Source organism: Camellia sinensis, chromosome 3 (genome assembly GCF_055761805.1).
Source record: "Camellia sinensis isolate YWXY chromosome 3, ASM5576180v1, whole genome shotgun sequence".
Lineage (NCBI taxonomy): Eukaryota > Viridiplantae > Streptophyta > Magnoliopsida > Ericales > Theaceae > Camellia > Camellia sinensis.
Window position 1 is genome coordinate 32,688,520 of NC_138963.1, and position 19,300 is coordinate 32,707,819.

Below are 19,300 nucleotides of genomic sequence, written 5' to 3' on the forward strand. Positions count from 1 at the left end.
TTGTTTTTTGTGAAATTGATTTGGTTTAATTTTTGAATCCATTGTGTTTTAAAGGTACTTGCGATCAATAATACATGGAAAATCCATTTCAAGTATCGACGAAGAGAGTGGATCGGAAGGTTTGTTCGTGAGAATGGAGATGCCGGGGATAGAGAAGGAAGGAAGACGTGAAGCTTTTGGTGGAGTATGACAGTGTGTTGATAAAAGGGAAAGAAATGAAGGAATCGAAATATGAGGACACTAGAAGGACTTACAATGCTAGCATTGAGCTCTCTTCGAATTCGTTCCAGCTAGAAAAGATCAAGGCTGAGTTCAAGAATAGTCGAGCTCTCCAATCTCTGTTTCTTGATCTCCACTTCATCTCTCAAAACAAAACTAAAAGCCCCATCTCAACAACTACACTGTTAAGAGAGAAGAACATGACAGAGCTCAATAAAGCTTCCAAAAACCAAGGATTCTATGTAAGAATGAGACAATTACACACCACCACCAAGCATCATGGAAGACAAATAGAGAAGAAGACCCATTGCTACAGATACCTCAAATGGGTCTTTTGGTTTTCTCTCTCCTCCTCCTACTTTCTCACATTCTCCCTCATTACCCACAATTCCCCCGTCCACATCTCTCTCTCAAACCACCATCGTTTCTGTTTCTAAAACCACTTACCCTCTCGTGCCCTATTCTAGTCTCTCGTGCCTTGTTTGAGTCTCTCATCGAAGCTTCCATTCTAGAACTGAAGTCGGGGCTCCGACCACGTCTTTCTCGCTTCTCACGATTTCGAAGCTTGTTTTCACACAATGGTGAGAAATACATAAGCTAAAATGTGTTTTGGTTCTTTTTGGAAGTATTTTTTAAAATTTGATGGTTTGTTTTGGGAAAAAGGAGATAGCGATTGAAGATGAAATATTGGAGGTACTGAAGAAGTATATTATATTGCAGATTAGGGAAATTTTGCCCTAAATCGTGAAGATTATGGCAATTTTAGCGCCTAAATCAGTCTTTCGTTAACTAATAAAGACGAAGATGGACGGGGGGATAGGATTGAAACATGGGTGGAATGATGGGGTACAAATTGTCAAAATTAAAAACCTGGGATTTAATTTGAAAAAGGCTTTAAATCCTGGGTTTTTTTTTTTTTTTTTTTGTAATTTCTCCTTTGTTTTTTTTATCAATTGCCAAGCCAATTATGATTTGGCATTTTTCTCAGGTTCCATTACCAATGAAAAGAATACTATTAAAAAATAGGGCAAATTACATATACCCCTCGAGATTTAGCAAAATTACAGATATCCCCTGAGATTTGAGAAATTACAGATACCCCTAAAGGTACTATTTGCATAACAAATTAGGGGGCAAGTTGTTTTGAAAATATAAACCTCAGGGGACAATTTGTAATGAAAATATAAACCTCAGGGGGTATTTGTAATTTCCGAAATCTCAGGAGGATATCTGTAATTTAGCTAAACCTTGAGGGAGGTATATGTAAATTGCCCTAAAAAATAACAAGTTTCCACGGGATTGCATTTTTAAGAAGCATAAATTACAAATATACTTTTTGAGATTTATTTAAAATATAAATTATTTTTTGTAGTTTAAAATATTACAAATATATTTTTGTTAGAATTTTTTATTTAACAGAATTAACTAAAAAAATAAAATTTCTAATTATTCTCTTATACAATAATAAAATTATCTGAATTATTAATTAAAATAAAATTTTAACATCATTAAAATTGGTTAATAAACTTAATGATTTATTTGTTATGAAATTATAAACCTTAGGAAGCATATTGTAATTTCTAGAACTACAAGAGATAATTCGTAATTTATATAAATTTCAGGGGTGTGTTTGTAATTTACCCTTTTATGAAAGACACATTAGTTATTTTATTTTACATAGAAAAGGTCCCAAAAAATAAAAATAAAAAACCTTGAAAGGTAATTTTTTTTTAAAAGAAAAACTTCAAAAGGTCAATCTAGCTTAAAACAGGCTGCCAAATGAGACCTTAATAGTTTGCTCATAGCCTTGGTCCAAAAAATAAAAAGGGTAAATTACATTGAGATTTAATAAATCTCATAAATTTCACATAATGATATTTTAGTAAAATTAAAGCAAGTGTAACTAAATGCAAATCAAAGGTAATATAGATTTCAATATAAAAGAAATAAATAAAAATATTATTTTTGTATTCATATTACTTACAAAATATGATTAATTGAAGGAATAGAGTATTATCAAAATTTAAATCTAATTGAGCCAAACTTATTGAGTATTTTTTTTCCTAAACTTTAAGAGAGGTAGTGTAAATAAAAATAAGTTGGGCCGCCTTCAAAACCCGGTGTTGTTGGCAATTTAGACAATTAAACAACTTTCTGACTATTTTGAAAAAGATCAAACCAAAAACAATTGAATCCATTTCTCATGCCTCAACAGGAAACAATTAAACCAATGATCAACTTCAACACGATTGAACGAAACAATTAGATTCAACAAAAACAAAATTCAGCATTTAGTAGTCGAAAAAACACTTCTTCAAGAACTGAAACTACCACTACCCACTAAATTAATATCAGAGTTTGTCAGCAACTCCTTAAGTTAACTAGTCAGATCCCTATAGCAAGCAAAAATATTAAATATCAAAATGTTCAAAATGAAAATATTCTATGTTGTGAATAAAACCAAAAAGAAAGGGAAAAAAAAATGGACCAAAGAAGAAGATCATTCACTGAAGGTAACTGTCAAAAATTTTGCTCGCGTGACATAATCTTCAGGGGCAAAAAAAAAAAATTAGTCTCACACAATTGCCTTTTTTCAATTAACTGCAACCTCAGCGGATAGGTAGCTAGTAGGATGGCGTGAGTCTTGGCCGGAAACTTTTGTCTTTGAGAGCTTGAGTACCTGCACAGCTTCCTCCACTTTAGTAGCCAGTGACTCGGGTGACTCCAATAACAGAAGCAATTCTGAGTTGTCCATCTCCAAAAGCATCCCGGTTATTTTTGCAGCAAGATCAGACTACAATAAACACGAAAGCTTAGTTTTACATTAAAATCCTTTTATCCATTGTGTCAATACATCAAGGTATGCTTAGGAGCAACAACAAAGAAAAATGTTCATGAAGGAATAATTCCCATGGCCTCTTATTGCCATTTGAAGAAGAAAAAAATGCTAAAAACAGCACTTAATATTGGAAAATGTGTAAAAAAATGAATAAAAATATGTAAAAGTGTTTTGGGATATGTGAAATGAGTATTGGGATTATAAATATTTAGGCATTATATGTTTTTTTTTTTATGTACAGCTCTTAAGATTGTCATTAGTAGGACCCTTTCAATAAATAATAAATGGAATATATCACAAGTTTAACTTAAATTGAGTCAGACCCTCTAATTTTACTATAAAGAAAATGCTATGCTTTTACGAGTTACTTTCACCTCAAAATTGGTATATAAACATGACATTAATTGTTTCAATAAAAAAAATTCATTATCGATATGTACCTAAAAGATCTTATTGTAGTGGATCAAAAGCACCCAGAGTGTAACTAGACCAATATTACCTTATGTTTCTGAACAAGAGGGTAGAGTCGCTCCCCAAGAATCTGTTTTTGCTGCTCAGGGGAAGCGGCAGCAAGCCTGCTGCTCAACATCTCTGACCCCTCAGACCCAGATCCAACAGAATTGGAAACAGCAGATGAGACTGCGGATCCTTTGTTCATCTCGCGCACACGTCCATTTGGCACATACCTTGCTTGCCCAGTCCGCTGCAAAGCATTGCTCACAAATGTTATGTTCTCAACATAAGCCTACCCACATGGAAAAATAAATAAATAAAAAGTTTTTATCATGCTAACTGCAAGAGGCGTAGCTAGCCAACTGTTTTTTGTAATATATCTAGCTGTACATCGTTTTGTCATATAAAAGGTTGGTTTGGTTACTGTATGAGAAGCCACAAATTAGTGAACCAACTCCAAGATTTTCACAAGGTAGTTACGGTTCTCTTATCACAAAATTTTCCAAGTGTTCCCCGTCAACTGTCAAGTTGAAGGAAATAATATTTGTTATTTCAGCCCCATCCCTAAAATCACGGGTTTGTTACAAGCATATGAAATTAGACATTCCTTGTGATAGAACAAGTCATAGGAGAGACCTCAACACAAATGGTCCATCTTATCAATGAGTATGATGTAAACTATGGCTCTAATGGTTCTTAGAAGCACCATCTAGCCACAAGAGGTTTTGTTTCATGCACTGTAAATTAAGTAGTTTGTCTAAATTAAGTATACGAGACAAGGCGCCAAAAAACAAGAAGATAAACAGTAAGTACTTTGAAACAAGCCAAATGTTCTCTAGGTCTAGGGCAAGACATGTGATTGAGAAGATCCAATTTGACAAAGAAGAAAAAAGCAGACCTGTTGATTGCTTGAATCTTTTGATGATGAGTTCATTGACTGGGAGGGCAGTTGCACATGTGGAACATAAGAAACACTATGAACACCACCTTGTGGAGGCATATGCCCGTTCATCCTTCCCCTGTTTTGCCTATGCTGTCTTGGAGAGTTAGAAATCTGAAAAAGAAAATTTAGTAGTGTCACAAACAATTTGACATATTTGGCATAACCAAATACTTTCCTAATCAAACAGTTATGTAGTAGGCCAATGAAGTATAACCGATGCCACTGATAGAAATCTTTGCTGAGTTTAAAGTGCTCTGGTACTTGGGTACTAACCACTGGGAGTGGTGACGGCTGAAAACCAGGTCTGGTTGGAGGTGCAAAGCCATTAGCTCTCCAAAATGGCCTCAATCCTAGAGGCTGATACATAAGCCCAGGTTGTGGAGGTACTTGTGAAACAACACTAGGAGGACCTGTGTAATAAAAAGGAGGATATCCCCCGGGGATAACAGTTGAAGGTCCTGCTAGTCCTGCTATGTGCTGCGCATACTGAATCTGTAATTGGGCATGCCTCTCCTCTTTCCTTTGAGCAATAGCCACATATAATGGCTTTCTGTGAAACATGTATGCTGTAAAACATCAAGGATCCATGAGAAAGCAACTTCTAGCCCAAACGAAAAACTTTTTTAAGGATTTAATTTTAAATTGATTTTCTTCCATATTCAAATCTGATAACCAATTGGTTTGAAAGAATATCTGAGTCCAGAAAAATAGTCATCTAATAAAATTCTAAGGATAACAATCACAAGATTCACAACTAACACAAATTTTCCATAAAAAAATTTCATAGAGAAAGAATAAGGTTTCAGACACTTCTAAGATATTTTTATTTCACTACCATCTCCGTCTGTATTGTTTTAGTGAATTATTATTTAGAAGGAAATGAGAAAAATATCAACTCCTGTGATTATTTTGATAGTGGTAAGAAAATATGGTACAAGGGACTTGAACCCTTTATCAAGGAGAGTGGCCCAACAGCCTTTAGTGTGTCCCCTCAGTGACAAACAACAACTCCCATCATGACAGCAGTCCGGCTTTTCCATAACATTTGAGTAAATTGTTATCAAATTCAAAGTTAGAGATGGAAATCTATTTGTGCGAATGAATACTATTTTATTATCCATAGTGATGTACACTATTCAAAGTTTTCTTCACAAAAGATTATCCATATGAGGCGATTCTATTTGCCACATAAACAAACCTAAGTATCCTCGTTACTAGGGTGCTGCCCAAGTAAATTTCCTCTATTCCACCCAAGTCGACACCTAAGAAACCCATTTCACAAAGCTTGTATATAACAGCCAAAAATAGATCGTCAATGTCAAATAGATTTCATACCAATAGAGTTCCTCAGATGATAAGATCTCACAAACCAATCTTAACCATGGAGGATGTATCCATGATAATATGACTAGCAGCTGTTAGTATGGGTGTGTTCAACTATGTACGAGGGTTGCACCCCTTTTTGGCACCCTTCAGTGAGTTATACATATCATGAAAGCATGCCATAATTTACAACAAAATAAATAAATAAAATAAAATGATAGAGAACTCTGCTCTCCCTCAATATCAACTTAAATTTCTCAATCAAGGAAAGCGAAACTATTAGATGAAAAGATAAAAGCTCATAAATATGAGTGTACAACAGCATAATCACACATGAATGTGATTTAATATAGCACTAATAACCAAGTTCATCAAAAAGGGAATAGTAGATATTATTAGCATTATATATTGGCTTTTTTTCAGATCAACACGTATAAACCAATTTCCATGACCAAGTAGAGTAAGAATGCCATAATTTACAAAACAAAAAATAAAAAAAATAAAAAATAAAAAAAAAAAAAAAAATTGAAATGAAATGAAAGAGGTCTTCTCTGTCTCAATATCAAGGCTTAAACTTCTCAATCAAGCAAAAATGAAAATATTAGATGAAAAGATTTTTAGTTTATCAATGTGAGAATACAACATCATAATCACACATGAAAGTAATTTAATATAGCACTTATAACCGAGTTCATGAAAAAAGGAATAGTAAATATTAGCATATATCCTGGCTTCTTTTTTATCAACACATACAAACCAATTTCCATGACCAAGTAGAGGAATGTTAATAGAATATCTTAATTTAATGGCAATTGAATCATTTACAAATCTTACAAACTCACCATGAAAAGTATTCACAGCTTTGTTGGCTTCCTCAGGTTTAGAGAAGCAGACAAACCCAAACCCCCTACTAATTCCTTTGTCATCTCGCATAAGTTTTGCAGAGGTGATTGTGCCACACTGTCTGAAGTGCTCTCGCAGCTCGTCTTCAGTGACATCATCATCAATATTCTTGACATAGACGTTTGAACCCTACGATTGAAAAGCAAAAAAGACAAATTTTAAAAAATAAAAGAAAATACAATTAAGTCAGTATCCCTAAGGAGAGAAAGTAGTGGCGAGGTTACCTGGTATTTCAAGATTTGCTCCTTCCGTTTCTCCTCAAAATGGCGGCGCAAAATCTGCTCTCGTTCTGCTTTCTTCTGTGCTCTAGCTACATAGAGAACCTTGGAGCCTACTAAAAAAATGTCAGAAAATTGTGAAATTTAACTTCTTTGGCAAATTACTTTCATTAAGAAAACATAACCTACCAAGTTGTGACCCGTTCATAGCTTCCAATGCCCGCCTAGCATCATCTGGGTTATCGAAATTCACAAATCCAAAGCCTCTTGAGGCCCCATTGTCATCCTTTGTGATAACTAAGCTAACAATTTTCCCAAACACAGAGAACTTCTCCTTAAAAATTTCTTCTGTGACATCTGGATCCAAATTCTTGAAGTAGAGATTTGTATATTTAGCATCGGGACTGGGTAAAATCCGATCACTCTTTTTCACAAACTTTCCTACATACCTGGGGGATAAATTATTTTTAAATAGTAAATAGTTATAAACCAAGAAGGAAGGCATGAGTAAATTGCGATTTGACATAACTTTTTACATGAATATTCATGCACAAGGTTGGCCGCATCCTCAAACAAATAAGTTACAACAATGACAGGACAATAGAGAAGTGGAATTGCATACATTTGCTTCCCTCCAATACTGAATCCATTATACTTTTCAATAGCAGTATTTGCAGATTCCTCAGAATCGAACTGGACAAAGCCATATCCTTTGCTCTTCCCATCGTCAGACATGACTACTTTGCAAGACAAAATAGTGCCAATTTTTTCAAACATTTCTTGCAGCTTCCCATTATCAATCGACTCACCCAAATTCTGCAAAATAAACCCAAAAACAATTTTAAAAACAATGTCATAAATTTAGGATCTTTTATTTGATCGAAAAAAATGTATATACCTTGACAAATACGTTTCCAATTCCACTCTTCCTTGCATCAGGATCACGAAGCGACCACATAACCCTTATCACTTTTCCATTCAGCAGAGAGTGATTCTTCATCTCAATAGCACGTATTGCTATTCAATAAAAATTTACAAAAAAAAAAAACTATAAAAAAAGTGAAATCCTTCAAATGCATATGCAATTATATCAACATTATACACAAAAATTCCACACAAAGTACAAAACATAACACACGCACGAGCAAACAAAAACAAAATCCCAACTCTCTTTTACCACTCTTTAACACATCAAAATAAAATTATTATCCTAATACAGCAACACATCACACAATCCATAAGAGCATCTCCAATTCTTCATTAATTTTTTCGTCAAAGTCAAATTCAATAATAAAAAAAATGGCTAAAAGTGTGCTCCAACCATTTCAGCAAATCTCTATCAAGTCAAGGATGAATCAAATGTTTCACCAAATTCCCAAATTTCATATTTAAACTCAAATTTGATGAAATTTTTTAAAAAGTAAGAATTAGAGATAGTTTTCTTTCATAAAAAATGTCTAAAACAAAATTTTCAAAAAGATCTGATGAAAAAAAAAAAGAAAAAAAGAAGAAGAAGTAAGGATTGGAGTGGTACTGTTACATATCAGATTAAGCTTTTAAACAAAATTTCACTCAGATTTGATGACATACAAGAGTAAGGATTAGAAATGCTCTAACAGAGTCCACAGCACCACACATTGATTGATCCAAAGCAATAAAGAAGATAATCACGTTAAAACAACAAAACTCTAATCAAAATTTTCATTTTTTTATATCTTCGATTACGATCATCAGATACATAGCACACAACATACATTTCTACATATATATATATATATATATATATATGTATAGAGAGAGAGAGAGAGAGTTATGGATAAACTGAGAGAATTGGACAGCCAAATTGTGATTTGAATTGAGAAAAAGATGGAAAATTTTCAATGAGAAAGGATCGACATTTGCGATCGGATGAGAAAATTTACCGTCTTGAGGAGAGATGAAGTTGACGTAACCGTAACAGAGGGATCGTCCGGTGGAAGAGTCGCGACAGACGCGAACAGAGGCGAGGCTCTTGAATTCGGAGAAGTGATCGAAAAGCTGACCGTCTGTGACGTCATGGTGGAGGTCGCCGACGTACAGCGACGCCGGAGCGGCGGGGACCGTCGGAGGAACCGCCATTTTCCACTCAAACTACGACGACGATATCACACACAAAACCACCACCACCACCAGGCAATGCCACACCAAACACAGACACAAACTCTACTTTTAGAGAGAGAAATTGAAAGAAGCTAAGTGGCGTTTCGTTTTGGTATTGATTCTGGCAGTGAATACAGAGATAGAGGAGAGAGAGAGAGTTTCTAAGGTTTTTGCAATGTTTGTTGAGAATTTCCTTTTAAAGATAAACGTTTTAAAGGGCCGAGAGTACAGCGACTAGAGAGAGATTAGTGATGAATTATGAAAAAAAATATGATGAATTTTTTTTTTTAATTAATATGTGATATTTTATTATATGTATAATTAAAAAATAGAAAAATTTTATGATTATTTTTATGATTTTTTTTTCATAATCCCTTAGTGATAGAGAGAGAGTAATTAAGGAAAGATAAAGAGGAAAAATGTTTGGTTTTGATTTTCTAAATTTAATTTTTTAGAAATTAAATTATTTTTTATTTTTTTATTTTTAATGAATATTTTAAAAATTTTAAAAATCTTACTTGGATATAGGGGTGTACACGGTCCGGATTGATTCAGTTCTGAAAAAATTCAAGAACCGAACTAATCCTAACGGTTCTGTGATTTTGAGAACCAAACCAGACTATTACACTTGTAAAATCAGACCAGAACCAAACCGAAAAAATGGTTTGGTTTCGGTTTGGTTTGCGATTCAAAAAATTTCTATTTACAAGAATAAATTGTTAATATTAGCAAAATAATTACTTAAACTAATTACATTTAACACATGATAAAAACTAATAATATTAAGGTATTACTTAATATTACATATCTATACCATCCTAATATCATTAAAATTATAAAAAACCACTTAACAAAAATAAAACTTCATATTATATATATATCTTTTAAAATTTGGTTCGGTTCGGTTCGGTTCGAACCGTGATTTTTTCATAAAATTCATTAATCGAACCGTTTTTACGATTTTCATATTTCTTAATCCGAAACCGAACCAATTCTTAATAGAACCGAACCAAACCGTATGATTCGGTCTGGTTCAGTCCGGATTATCGGTTTGAACAAATTTTTGAACAGCCCTACTTGGATACACCTCACATGAATTCATCTAAAAAGTAAAATATTTATAAAAAAATATTTTAAAAAATTAATAAATATACAAAAATACAAAAAATGTGCTAAATTCTCATTTATATATATATATATATATATATTTGGTATTTAGTGAATTTCTTAAATATTTTTTTCCCTAAATGTTATATTTTTTTAAGTGTATTTATGTTAAGTGTATTTAAAAATTTAAAAAAATTGTTTAGAATATTAAAAAAATTAGTAAAAACAAAAAAATAAGAAAAATATAAAATTTTAATTTTCTAAAAAATGAATCTTGAAAATCCAAACCAAACAATAAATTGGAAGAAAATAAATAGAAATTTTTTTTTTGGAGATATATTGATAGCTAAATAAATAAAAATATAGATACAGAGAAAATTTAGCCTCCGTTTGGGAAGTGGGTTGGCTTTTTGGCTTTTTGACTATTTTAGCCTGGGCTATTTTAGGGTTGGTTTGGGATGTCCTAAAAAAGTGCACTTTTTGACTTATTGGTGGGTTTGGGTTGGGTTTGATGTGATTTAAATAAGATGATATGACTTAAATAAGATAGTAACTTTTTGACTTATTTAGTACATGCCGAACTAGCCCTTAGTCTGGTTTGAGAAGGGCTTTTTAACTTTTTGACTTTTTTGACCTTTTTTGTGAGAGAAGATTGTAATAATTATGAGTTGGATTTGATGTTTTGTTTTTTGTGGCTAAAATAGCCTATTTTGTTTTTTGTAACTATTTTAACCAAAAAAAACTGACTTTTTTCTTTCCAAACGGAACCTTAATAACATGAGTAGTTTAGAGAGAGGGGAGATTTGCATGGAGCGAGTGTTTAGAGAGAGAATATGTGTACGCGCGCGCAGACAGCGCATTGTAATCACTCCTGGGTTTTGAAATTTCGACCCGGATTTTATTTTTGCTTACATTTGTGAATTGATTTTTTTTCTTCATTTTTTGTCTTAATAAATTCAGATTAGTTTTTTTTTCTCATCCAACTAATTGAAAATCAACCAAATTCTGAGGAATTTTTAATTAGGTAGAAAATTTTGTGGAATTGAATTGGTACTAGCTACTAACTAAATCAAAATAATAATAATAATAATCATTGATATATTTGTTACTTTAAATCTTAAAGATAGTTTGAGTTATTAATTGTTTATCAAATTAACAAATTAATCAACTTAAAAAAATTACAAAAAAGTAATGTGAACAAGTAAAAAGTATATGAAATTATATATATTTTAGAAATCTATTATGTTATCACAAAATTGACATTATAAAACAATTAATTTACAACTATAGAATAGATATCAAATATTGAAAAATCGTTAGCTTAAAATATATATATATATATATATATAAAAGTATTTCTGAGACAACATTTAATAAATTCAGAAGACACGACCAGACATGAGGCTCATTTTTTTTTTAACAAAAAATGCATGATAATGCCTCATAGTTATAGCACTATCTGAACTTTATATAGGTGCAAGCCATCTTCATTAAACTATAAAATTTCAATTGCAAATTTCAAATAGAATCGGGTCGGGTTGGATCATGGGTTGTTGATATTAAAACCACATTCCCAATATGGTTGTTTGGCAAACATGATTTGTTTGTGTCAACAACACTCCAACTTGGGGGGCTACACTCACACATGTAAGAAGAGGCCAAGGTGAAGAGAGAGAAAATGAGAGAGGGAAGAGAGAGAAACGGGTAAAAAGGGGGCATGTTAAATGGGGAGTGAGTGTAAAGAAGACCACTTCAATTCAAAGTTGAAAGTTAAAAAAGTGAAGCTTTCTTCTCATAAGATGAGGATCCGACTATTTTCACAGCCAGAACTTGATCACAAGGGACGCCCTAATCCACGGACACCCTTACCCCTCTCTCTCTCTCTCTCTCTCTCTCTCTCTCTCTCCCCACGACCTTTTTGTGTACTCTATATTTTAGTTTAATTAAAATTTTATTTCTCATGCATATATAAAACTCAACAAAAAAATTAAAAAAAATAATCATGCATGATAATTTGAATTAGGCAAATTAAATATAATTTTGAATTATAAAATTTCATTTAGGATATGCATTGAAAAGTAGCTGGAAAAGTTTTTGTCGCTAGAAAAGTCGTCAAAAAATTAATTGAAAAAGTCGACTGTAATGAGGTGGACAAATAGGTGACGTTAGATACATAGGTCACATTTGGACAAATAGTTGACACACGTATAAATAAGTGACATTTTGGATAGATATATGTAAGTTTTTAAACAAATATGTATTCTATTGGACAGATAATGTTCTTTTTGCTAAAAAAGATTTAAACTTGGTCTTTGGCTAGAGTCTCAATATTTATTTATGAAAAATGATAGAGATAAAAAAATAAAAAATAAAAAAAAATTATTATCAAAAATACTACCAAACCAGAGTGTTTAGTAAATTTTTTGATAAAAAATTTAGAATTTCCATCATTGTTGTTTTTAATTATTTATGATTTTCTCACTAAGTGACAAGTTATAATCTTTTGCTTCCTTTTTTAGCTTAGGATTGTTTTGAGAAGTAAGTTAAAAGTTGACTTTTTTATTTTTTTTTAAATTTTTTTAAAAAAATATGTAAAAGAATAGAAAGGTGATGTAATCCAAAACAAATTAAAGGTCAAATATGAGTTTTTACCCATTTGTCAAAACAAGCATTAGTTTACCAAAAAGGGTACGTTAAGAACAAATTTCCAAAAGCAGAACCGTCATTACTCAAAAAATAATGTCATAAACACATACTAATATTGCTAATAGTAAAATAAAAGATTATAAAAGATATTATTTTATAATGTGTCCAAACATGGCCTCGGTGTTATCTTCTACTACATTTGTGTTAATACCTTATATAGGGGATATTTTATAGTAAAAAATATTAAACCTCCTAAAATTTAACTTACACCTATATGAGATATATGATAAAACATCTAATAAATTTTTTTGTATCCTTAAAATTACTCTTTCATAGTACCAGCATTCTCAAAGTTAATGCTTTTATTAAGTTGCTTCAATTGCACAATTGACTTCCAAAGTAGGGAAAAAATCAGGGTTGGGTGGAAAAAGTGAGAAGGAAAATTGATTTTCTCACAACCGACACGCTAAAGTAACACCATAAGAGGCATTTGGGGAAAACCTTCCACCCAAAAAAAAAAAAAAAAAAAAGTTTAGCTTTCGTTAAAAAGTTACAAAAATCACTAAGCTATTTATTATTGGTAAAAGAGATTAAATCTCATATTATTATTTTTTACTTATAAAAAAATAATTTTTTAGTAACTTGTTAAATATGTCAGCTTTTTTTAATTTCTAAAAATCTAAAAAACTATTAAAAAAAATTAATCACAAATCCACCCATAATAAACTACTTAAAATTTTACAAACTTACTCAAATTAGGATAATAGAATAGAACCTATACATTGTGAGGACCACTATCATATCTATGAATAAGTGGTAAAAATAAGTAATTCATAGAACATATGTTTGACATAACTGAAAATTAAAAACTAAAAATTAAAAATTAAGTATTAAAGATTGAATGTTGAATTTAAAGTTGAAAAGTTATTTGATAAAAATTTAAGTGCTGAAATAAAAATATATTATTTGATATGCATAAGATCAAGTTTAAAATTTATTAATTTCAAATTGTATATTTCAATTTTTATATTGTGATGGTGGTAACGTTGATGGTAGTGGTGGTGGTGATAGCAATAACGATGTAGTGGTAATAAAATTGTGGTGGTGTTTATGGTAACAATAACAATAGTGATGGCGGCAATCATTACAAAAAATTAAAATTTTAGAGACCAAAATTTAGAGACAAAATTATTTTTTAGGGACTAAATATTTTTGTTGCGAAAAGTGTCGTCATTATATTTTTAGCAGTAAAAATTAGACATTGGTGATGAATTATTATCCTTTTGGAACCAAATTTTTTGTCTCAAGAAATAAACCATTTTGAAACCAAATTATTGTCCCTAAAAGTCTATTTGTTAGTGACATTTTCAAAATTTTGTCTCTTAAAGCCTTGTTTTGAAATTTTCAAGACGACCTTTTAGTAACTATCTTCATAACAATAAAAATTGATCTCTAAATATCTTTTTCAACAAAATTTTCACTTTTAAAGACCAAAACATTATAGATTCTAAAACTCTTATTTGTTGTAGTGGGCAGTGACAGCAACGGCAAATGCATGATGGTGGTAGTGGTGGTGGTGGTAATGGCAACAGTAATGATAGTGGTTGTGGTAGTGGTAATGATGGCGGTGACAGATGGTGGTGGTCGTAGTAGTAGTAGCAATAGCAGCAGCAACAACAACAATGGTGGTAGTAGCGATAGCAATGGTGGTAGTGGTGGCGATGACATGATGGTGATGGTGATGGCGGCGGTGGCTGTAACAACCCTCATACTGTTTATCGACTTATGACTGATTGATTACCGATAACCATCGATTATCGTTAAACTGAATTGATTATGACTGATAATTGAACTGATTAAAGTACTGAACTGACTGACTGAAATTGGAAACCGAATTGATTGAGTATATGTTAGTTAAATTGCATTCTATCTGTTTGACTATATGATTATCTGTTCATGCTTATATGTTTAAACTGCTAATTGAAGGCCTTATCGGCGGCCGAATTAGAAACCGATTGATGTTTTATGATCCTCATAATTAATGTAATTTTATGGTATAATTATCTGAAAACCGATTAGGTATGATTAAATTAGATTAAAATAAGCCAATTAAAGAGTTTGACGTAATTACACTTTTGCCATCTAGTGAGGCCTTTGTTTACTCATATTTGAGCCTTGTGTATGCTTTATCAAAACATTTCTTCAGCCATATTTTGAGCACACCACCGAACTAGAGAGAGAGGAAGTGAGAGAGTGGAATTGTTCTAGAGAATTGGCTTGAAAGGCTTGAAGAGATCATAGGAGATTTGCCTAATTGGACTCCTAAACCTTGAATACAAGCTCTATGTAAGGATTTTATCTTCTCATTCTTGTGTTCGAACTGGTTCTTGCATGGTTCATGTCTAGTTGTAGAGCTAAGTCATGAATTGGTCCATTAATGGTGAATTGAAGCTCAATCTTTGCATGCATGTTAGTATTGTTGGATTTTGAGTTGAGTTCATGGCAAAAGGTTACATGCATGTTCATAATTTTGTAATGGTCCATGTTTTCACCATGTTTTGAAAAGAATTGGCTCCTTAGAGCATCACATTGGAGCTTCAAAATGGTTTGAATTCATGCATGTTGCATGTTCATATTGTTCTTGAAATTGGTTTGAAATTGGGTTTGAATAAAACACCCTTGGGCTTTGATTTCTCAAATTGAGTTTTGAACCATGTTTAACTATGAGTTCACATGTGTTTTCTGGAAATTTAGCCCAAGAGGTCGAGTTTTGATGCTTTTGAACTTGGTTTTGAGCTTGGAGGTGCAATCTGGGTTTTCCAGATTTCGCACTTCCGCTCGAGCGGGGGAAATGCCGCTCGAGCGTGGAATCCGAGCATCCAGCATCTCTCTGCACTGTTTTACAGTCCGCTCAAGCGGAGGATTGGGCGCTCGAGCGGAGTCTTGTCTCAAGCTCGAGCGGGCGTCGAGCGGAGATTTCACCCATCCAGTACTTTTACAGTACGCTCGAGCGGGTAAGTTTACGCTCGAGCGTGTACCTTTGTTGCGTGACCGCTCGAGCGGGGGAAACATGCGCTCGAGCGGGACCCTATTTTTCTGAAAATGCTTTTAAATGTACATCTTTGCATCCTCATTCCATTCTAGGCATTCTTAGGCCTAGTTTAAGGCATCTTGTTGAGGATATAGATGTAGAACACACCGAGGCATTAGGAATTAAGTTATTACCGTTCCCAATTGGGTAGCTTAGTGTGTGTTCAATCTGTTAACTGTGTAGGGTTGGCGACTGGGGAGACACGCTCTAGCATACTGTAGCCCAAACTCTGTGAGTAACAATTGTGTAAAGATATGTTCAACTGATATCTTTTGAATACTGAACTGAACTGTTTACTGAACTGATATTACTGAATGAATGTATGTCCTTTATTTTTGAACTGTACTGTGGCATCCTTAGTACCTACTGTTTACTGTTACTGTTACTGTTACAGAGATCTCTGTCGGTTCCCTCATGGAGCCACTACTGTTTACTGACTGATGGCCATCATTACTGTTCGGTCTTTTAAGACCTACTGTTACTGTTATGCTAATGGATGTACCACATATGACTGTTTACTGTACTGAACAACTGAAATACTGATTGAATTGAACTGTTTTCATTACCGTAAGGACATTCATTCTAAACCTCTTTACGCATTATGTTATTCACTGGGCTTTAGCTCACTGTTTATATATATATGTAGGTGCTCAGCCACCAGATCGGAGCTAGGAGCGTGGGTTAGACTCCAGTTTTGTCAAGCCAGCCTTTGTGCCTCACTGCGAGGTTCCGAGTTGCCATGCTATGGCTTTGGGGTGTTTTGTTTGTTTTCCCCCGTCTGTCTCCATACTGTTTGGATTACTGTATAGACTGTCAGTTGCTAACTGTACTGTTATTAAGGGATTAGGTCCCTGTACTGTGTGACTGTAAATTTTGTATAGACTGTACTGTTTGTATATGTATGAATGCATGAAAAATCTTTTTGGCATACAGACTGTCACAGCTCATTGGACATTGTTTAATTACTGTATTGGCTTCCGCTAGGCCCTGTACTCTGTTTTACTGTATTACTGTTCAGCAGGCCTTCGGTAATCTCGGATTACTGGCCGGTTACGGTGCTAAACCCATAGGGCCGGGTTTGGGTCGTGACAGAGTGGTATCAGAGCGATACTTACCACGAGTTATACCGCACACACGTGTCCAAATGAGCTATAGGGTGCCCTAGAAAAGTTATTAGGGCATCTCATGAGCATGATAAGTGTGTGGTTATGTTATGACTGAATACATGCTAATGTGGTAAACTGTTAAACAAATGACTGCTTATGTTTAAAACTGTTATAACTGCTTATAGTGAAAATGGATAACGCAAACACTGCAAATGAACCTGAATCCTCATCTACTGAGGCAAGAATGGAAAGAATGGAAAGAATGATGGAACTGATAACTGCTAGATTTGATCAACAGAACCAACAGCCCCCACCTCCTCCTCCTCCGGTACAACCGGAACCTAATGTGAATGTGAATGATGGGGATATTATTGCTCTCACCCATAAATTCAGCAAGATGAAACCGTCATCCTTTCAGGGAGGCCTCGAACCGTTAAAGGCTGAAGCTTGGGTGCTTGAAACAGAAAAATTATTTGAAGTGTTTCCGTGCTCGGAAGCGAATAAGGTATTGCTAGCTACCTTCACCCTACAAGAAGAAGCTAGAAGGTGGTGGATGTTGATCCGCGATACAAGCACTGTTATGACTTGGGCTCAGTTCAAGGAGTCCTTCTTTGAAAAGTACTTCCCTCAGTGTGTCAGGGATAGAAAAGTGACTGAATTTGAACAGCTGAAGCAAGGCACAATGTCCGTTGCAGAGTATGAAACCAAATTTACTGAACTTGCCCGTTATGCACCGCACATGGTGGATACTGAATATAAGAAGGCCAGAAAATTTGAAGGTGGCCTTAATGTGGCAATACTTGACCGGATAAATGTTTTGAAACTACCGACTTTTGTGGGTGTTCTCGACCGGGCATTGATGGCCGAGTCGAACATTGCAGCAGTGAAACAATCTGAAACACCAACAACTGAATGGCATGGTAAAAGGCAGGGTTTCAAATTCAAGAAAGGCAAGCACAACCCGGCCAACAAGAAACAGAACACGGGGTCGACGACTAGCCCCAGCCAAGGGAGTGGGTTCATACCACCCTGTCCTGAGTGTGGCAAGAAGCACAAGGGGGTCTGCTACAGAATATCTGGAGCCTGTTACAGGTGTGGCAAGGTGGGCCACATGGTTAAAGACTTCCCCTCTGCTCCACAAGTCAGTAGTAAAGCTGCACCAAGCGCAGCAGCATCAACTGTAGCACCAAAGCCTAACCCCAGGGCTACCGGGAAAGAGCCCATGAGGCAGGGCCGAGTATTCGCCCTAGTACCGGGAGACGTGCAAAATACTGAGACCGTTGTGTCAGGTATTCTCTCTATTTGTACACAAAATGCATATGTATTGATTGATTCGGGGTCTACACATTCTTATGTATCGCATGCTTTCTCACGAAAATTGAATAGACCCTTAGAACCTATGAACTATCTGCTAGCCATATCATCACCCGTAGGAGGGTCCATGACATGTGCTTATATGTACCCCGCATGTGAAATCCTTGTTAGGGATATGCATCTGTTTATTGATTTACTGCCATTGAACATTGATCATTTTGACGTAATATTGGGGATGGATTGGTTACAAAAATATCATGCCACCATTGACTGTGTGACCAAGCAAGTTGTTTTCCGTCCACCTAGTTTGCCTGAATTTGTGTTTAATGGGAGTGGAGTAGTACCTCCTCCGTATCTGATTTCATCTGTGAAAGCTGTTAAATTAGTTAGAAAGGGGTGCAAAGGATATCTGTGTTCTGTACAGACTGTACCTACTGATGATAATGCTAACGTGAACTGTATTCCTATAGTCAGGGAATTCCCAGATGTATTTCCAGATGATCTGCCAAGGGATTTAATTGACAGAGAGATTGAATTTACTATTGATGTGATTCCGGGTACGCAGCCGATATCGAAAGCTCCTTACAGAATGGCCCCAACTGAACTGAAAGAACTGAAAGTGCAACTGCAGGAACTGCTGGATAAGAAGTTTATCAGGCCTAGCACTTCGCCGTGGGGCGCTCCTGTTTTGTTTGTCAAGAAAAAAGATGGCTCACTGAGACTGTGCATTGACTACCGTGAACTGAATAAGGTAACTGTAAAGAATAAATACCCATTACCGCGTATTGATGATTTATTTGATCAGTTACAGGGTGCACAAGTGTTTTCCAAAATCGATCTCAGATCGGGGTATCATCAACTGAAGGTTAAACCAGATAACATTGATAAAACTGCTTTTAGAACAAGGTATGGCCATTATGAATTTTTAGTTATGCCATTCGGAGTCACGAATGCCCCTGCTGCTTTTATGGACCTCATGAACAGAATTTTTAAACCATA

General features: G+C 34.3%; 1 protein-coding gene across 2 annotated transcripts; it reads right to left on the reverse strand.

Annotated features, from left to right (window-relative positions):
• Positions 1-2,447: 2,447 nt before the first annotated feature.
• LOC114306940 (polyadenylate-binding protein 7) lies at positions 2,448-9,156 on the reverse strand. 2 transcript variants are annotated; one of them, XM_082919476.1, is made up of 10 exons: positions 8,821-9,156; positions 7,797-7,915; positions 7,521-7,714; positions 7,088-7,347; positions 6,905-7,011; positions 6,620-6,809; positions 4,728-5,020; positions 4,410-4,565; positions 3,558-3,761; positions 2,448-3,013 (listed from the first exon to the last, which is right to left on the reverse strand). In XM_082919476.1, the coding sequence occupies exons 1-10, from the start codon at positions 9,014-9,016 to the stop codon at positions 2,813-2,815; spliced, it is 1,920 nt and encodes a 639-aa protein (XP_082775602.1). In that variant the 5' UTR covers positions 9,017-9,156; the 3' UTR covers positions 2,448-2,812. The 2 variants fall into 2 exon arrangements, with proteins under 2 accessions (XP_082775602.1, XP_082775600.1); XM_082919474.1 differs by having other exon boundaries at positions 6,905-7,014.
• Between the last annotated feature and the right edge of the window lie 10,144 nt (positions 9,157-19,300).

Coding starts and splice junctions, on each gene's coding strand:
- LOC114306940 (XM_082919474.1), bottom strand. CDS start 9,016: ATGGCGGTTCCTCCGACGGTCCCCGCCGCTCCGGCGTCGCTGTACGTC. Junction 7,916..8,820: donor CTTCATCTCTCCTCAAGACG/GTAAATTTTCTC, acceptor TTTATTGAATAG/CAATACGTGCTATTGAGATG. Junction 6,810..6,904: donor AGCAAATCTTGAAATACCAG/GTAACCTCGCCA, acceptor TTTCAATCGTAG/GGTTCAAACGTCTATGTCAA.